The 5,088-nt window shown below is 36.3% G+C and overlaps 1 protein-coding gene across 1 annotated transcript in view; it reads right to left on the bottom strand.

Moving 5' to 3' along the window:
* Nucleotides 1-965: 965 nt before the first annotated feature.
* The window catches only part of LOC104490149 (vesicle transport through interaction with t-SNAREs homolog 1A-like), a gene marked incomplete at its 3' end in the record, with an annotated part of 13,908 nt that continues 9,785 nt past the window's right edge, over nucleotides 966-5,088 (bottom strand). The window contains exon 3 of the mRNA XM_010132400.1: nucleotides 966-1,076. Coding sequence (XP_010130702.1) covers nucleotides 966-1,076 — 111 coding nt within the window. The remainder of the gene's footprint in view (nucleotides 1,077-5,088) is intronic.

Raw genomic sequence — 5,088 nt, 5'->3', positions numbered from 1 at the left:
CAATTCCTCAACTTGGCAGAAGCACAGAGGAGTGACAGGCAGCTGGATGTCCTGGCTGCAGGTATAAACACTGACTCCCCTCCCCTGAAGGAATAAACTGCTGCCAGCAACCTGAGAAAATTCACAGTTCTTCAGCAAATGGAAAATACTGCTACTAGTTATTTTTTTCTCCATACCCCGGAGGAGCTGAGCTGCTGCCAATTAACATCGCATTTTCCTACACTTCGCAATCCCTTTGAACTTTTTCAGGATTTTAGCGGAAACAGTTTTGTCTCTATGTAAATCTATTCAGTGCAAATTCTAGTCACAAAAAAGGACTGATAACTGTAGCAGAAGCCCCTAGACAAGGGAGTCTTGTTAGTTTGCATCCATTACTTGAAAAATGTAGTATTCATAACCGATTTGTACAAAAGCCAAGAAGAATCTAAGTGCAAGGGAAAATAAATCACAGAGACTAAGAAATTAAGTGCACATGAGATAAACTACATTCAAAAATTCCATGGATTGGAGATTATATTGCTTTTCATGTTACTGCCCACATTGCTAGGAGCTGTTTTAAACAAACCATTATTTTCCACTCAGAGTGTACTTATGTTATAATTTAAGTATTAATTCTGATGTTCTACCAGTCACTCCTTGAGAAACAGGATTAAATGCTGACTATTTTGCCTACAGCATGAACGCCCACAATGTTTAATAGCACAGAAACAATATGGATCCTGGGTGAAGGGACAGAAGGGTAGCAACTTGAATATTGGTATGAGACTGCTACAAAAAAAGAAAAACAAACCAAAAGCTTCTCTTCTCCAGTTTGGTTTTCATCTGTCCATAAATACAGCAAGATACACGCAGAACTCATCTCTCACTCTAGTCAAAAATACCCTCTCAGTTGCCTGAATAACTGCACTATTGTATTTTAAAAATTCTCATAGGTGCCTTCTTTATGTCATACGTTAAAAACTCACAAAATCAGCTTCAAGTTTCCCCATTTCTTGTTTGTAGCTTCTCATTCGACTGCTGTACATTCCTCGGCTTTGAGGTGGGATCTCTCGAACTTCAAGTTCCATCTGCTCAAGCTAGCAAGTAAAAGTAAAGAAGAGACATGTAAATCAAAAGGGTAATTAAAGCAAGGATGAATTTACCTAAACTGCTCAGAAATACTAAGAAGTATTCCTTCTTTATCAGTAAAATTGTTACTCTGCAATATATAAACAATTTATCAAAACTTTCACAAAGCCTTAAGTCAACAAGCAAGTAACAAAATTAATATTATTAATGCTTAGAAGGAATAATTCTAGACAGACATTTCTGGATTTCAATTCCAAACACGATTCATACATTTTATTACAAGAAAATAGTAAAACTGATGTTAAATAACTTTCTGCAAATGAGCATAGTTCCTCTAGCTGTGTGGTTTTGGCAACTCTTGGCTGAAAAAACTATTTTATTTATTTTTACACAGACTCGTGGGCGTTCACACGCACACGTGTAGTATGTGTATATATATGTATATGTGTATATACATGTGTGTGCATATATATACATGTTTAAAGGTTTATTTACCATGAGCCTCTATGTTTAATAAAATCATTCTTGTTCTTTTAAATACTGTTCACTCAGCAGAATTACAAAGCCTGAACTGACTGCCTAAATCTACAAGCCAAACCTGTATCTAGGGATATTAAATAGTTTAATTTCAGGGTTTAATGACAACACTATTCAAGAACTTGTATTCTTGAATATGCAGTCAAATGCATTAAACCGTGAGAGGCAGAATATACCTTTCAAAAGCTTATTTGATTTATCTTTACCACGTGGAGTACCCATGTGGGGCCTTAAATGCAATTAGATGGCACAGAGGTACAGAAAATCAAAAGGAGTTATAAATCAGGGCTGAGCTGCCCACTAATGACTGGCCCACTGGGTCATGGAGCATTCCCTATATGGTGCTGTTGGTTTGGGAATTGTGTTTTAGCACAGCTGAAGAATCCCTTACCTGCCTTTTAAAATTTTTCCAACTTACTTTAAGAAGATAAAAAAATACCTCTCCTTGGTTGCTGCAGGCACCTGAAACATTATTTACTCACCTCCTACTGATCTCAGTGGAGCAATATGGCATTGGTAGAGAAATGCCTTTCAATTAGGGTCCGAAGCTATCAGTTAAAGGTCTTCACAAGGGATAGCTACAGTTTATTCCTATGTAATCACTTGCTTTCACTTTGAAACGTCACACATATATCACAAGAAAAGCCTCTGAATTTAATCAATGGAATTACCAGATACCCAAAAGTCATCCCATCTCATCTATTCTGATTGTAGAAAACAATATTCAGTAATAATCTGTAGAGCAGACTTTAACTAAATAGTCAGCAGTGAATTGAAACATACAAAGCAATTTCTAATTCTACCCAGCTCTTTGGCTCCGGCTTAACTTTCCGAAGGGGTATTATAAATTAAACTGACAGCTGGAATTAATGGCTTATTTCTTATCAATTTCATCTCAATACATTTGATCTCAAATGTTCTATAAACATAGAAAACATTCCTCATATACATATATATAAAATCATATGTGCAAGATCAGGATATTTTAATGAAGTCTCAATTCTTAGGTGTCATATAAAAACTTCCAACTTCAAGTTGAATACAGAATTTGCAGCACTCCATAAAATCCAAAATGTTCATGCTGAAGAGTCAGTATCAGAGAGCATAAGGCCCAAGGAAGGATGATGAAACATGCATATTTAGGCTGACCAATATTTAACACCTTTTCTTTTTCATCATGAGATTAGGCAGTGTGGCTGGGCTGATAAATTTCCATGCAAAGTCACGCAGAAGATACCAGTCCAAGCTGAAGAGAACCTAAATGCAACCTAATTAATTTCATGCATCTTCACTTTTAGGCCACATTTATTGGTCATAAAATGTTAGTTTCATACACACAAGCAAGAACAATTTCCACTTAATACTAAAAATAATGTGGCACTTAAAACATTTGTAGAAGCCCAAGTTTTCTTCAGAAAACCTATAAACTCAAACTTCTGTTCTTGTTTGTGTTTAAACTTTCCACCACTTTGGCGAAACTGAGGATTTTGGCACCTAACTCTTGCTCGAATTCATAAACCAAGCCCCATCACTGAGGCTCTTCAGGGGTTTAACCTAGTAGGTTTGCTCCTAACAAGAGCCAGTACACTACCAGAAACAATACAGCAGGAAGCAGAGCAGGCAGCGGTATTTCCACTCAAAAATACAACACAGTAAAATAGTGTTGCTGATGTCCAATGAGACCCCAAAATAAGTCTCCCCTTCCTGCAGGAACTTTTCCATATGAACTTGTTCTGGACAGTTACTATCATTTTATGAAACTTGTAAGCTTCAATATTTTATTCTGGTTCTAAAGGCCTGGAACCAAAACAGACATGTATACTAAAAAAGAAGAAAAAAAAAAAGTGTCTAAATAAAAATAACCTAGCACTTGGAACACAACAGTCTTGTGATGTGTCCCTCATGAAACATAAAGGCAAATAACACAGAGAGATTTTTTTACTTCTTAAAAGCAGAATTTCACGCAAAAATGCTAATTCCAGCTCTTCAAGTACATGCTAGATTCTACACTTAAAGGATTTTCCTCAGGTTATCACAGCCTTCACCTTTCCTAAAAACCCAGCAAGAATAACATTCAGATACTCCACACAGGATATAGAATGACAGGATTTCTCTCCAAAGATCTCTTACTCAAGAGCTCTGGCTTGAAAAGGCAGCCTCGGAGTCTGTAAGTTCTGGTGCCAGTTCTGCACATAGATCAAATCAATCACACCAGTGATTTTACCCAAACAAAGCAGACAGTGTTTCAAAACAATCAATAGTTAGTAAATGTAAATAAATTACCTCTACAATAGTATTTAGAATACATGAAAGTGTTATTTGGTAGCCAAGTAGGAAATAAAACAAAATCAGCTAACTGACTACTCAAGACAATGTAGCAAACCAATGTATGAAAACTATTGGTAGCAAGGAATTAGGTTTATTTTCATTTTCTACTGTAGCCTTTAGTTTAAAAGAGGATCTTTTTAATCAGTTCTGTTATTAGCAGGTTTGTTCAAATTGATTTTTAAACCCAAGCCTTGACATTAATCACAAACATGTTATGTAATTGCTTAAAGCCAATAATTGAATTAAGCACCTGTCTAGTAGCATTAGCAACAAGATCTAAAACAAAAGTGTGAAAGAAAAGCCAGTACATTAAATGAAGATCATCATTAGGATAAACATACAGATACAGGATTTACTTTTTCATCTTATAATAAATACAAATTCAGATGATATTTTTCTGGCATAAGCAGAGGCGTAATAAGCCATTAATGCAATTTCTGCTCCTTCCAATCCTTTCTTTGAGTGGAAAACCCAGCCTGAATGATTTTTTATCAGACCACACCATGCTGTTTTCCTGTACAGCTACGCTTTTTTGCTATATCAAGTTGTGGTGACAAGGAGATGAAAAACATTTCTATATTTTTAATTTCAGCTGTTTGAATACAAAGGTGCCCAAAAGGCCCTAAGGTATCTTCAGAACAGCCTCATGAGATGGTTCAGTAATCTTAACATGTTTCTTACTGAGAAGACCAAATTAGAGCAGTTAGGCACCTTGTCATGCTCAAAGGGTAAACCTGCAGGGAGCCATACCAAGACCCAGCTTTCCTGGATGCTGTTCCAATGCTCTGGTCTACAAGAGTAATTTAATTCTTAAACCAAAAGCATCAGGTATGTCAACAAATACTCTAGAGACCTTTTTCTTCCTATGACACTTTAAAAAGTGGATTTCAATACTACTGTTTAGTTAGTAACCAAATCATTGATTCCAGTTGCTCAATTACAAGAACTTTCAGGCTAGGAGAACCACTTTCCCTTCCTTGTCCTAACAGTCTGATTACACTTCTGACACCAGACAGCCCAAACTCCTCTGCAAGTAACAAACAAAAGCAACTTCAAGGAAGTCACTGTTGGGCAAAAGTTGGGAAAAAGTCAATCTCAACCGTCACCAACACTTTCACAGTTACTCCGCATCTCCCATACTTTACTTTTACACTC

Source organism: Buceros rhinoceros, unplaced genomic scaffold, assembly GCF_000710305.1.
Source record: "Buceros rhinoceros silvestris isolate BGI_N320 unplaced genomic scaffold, ASM71030v1 scaffold8920, whole genome shotgun sequence".
Lineage (NCBI taxonomy): Eukaryota > Metazoa > Chordata > Aves > Bucerotiformes > Bucerotidae > Buceros > Buceros rhinoceros.
The sequence above is the reverse complement of the archived record's forward strand: the minus strand, read 5'-3'. Positions and strand labels throughout refer to the sequence as shown.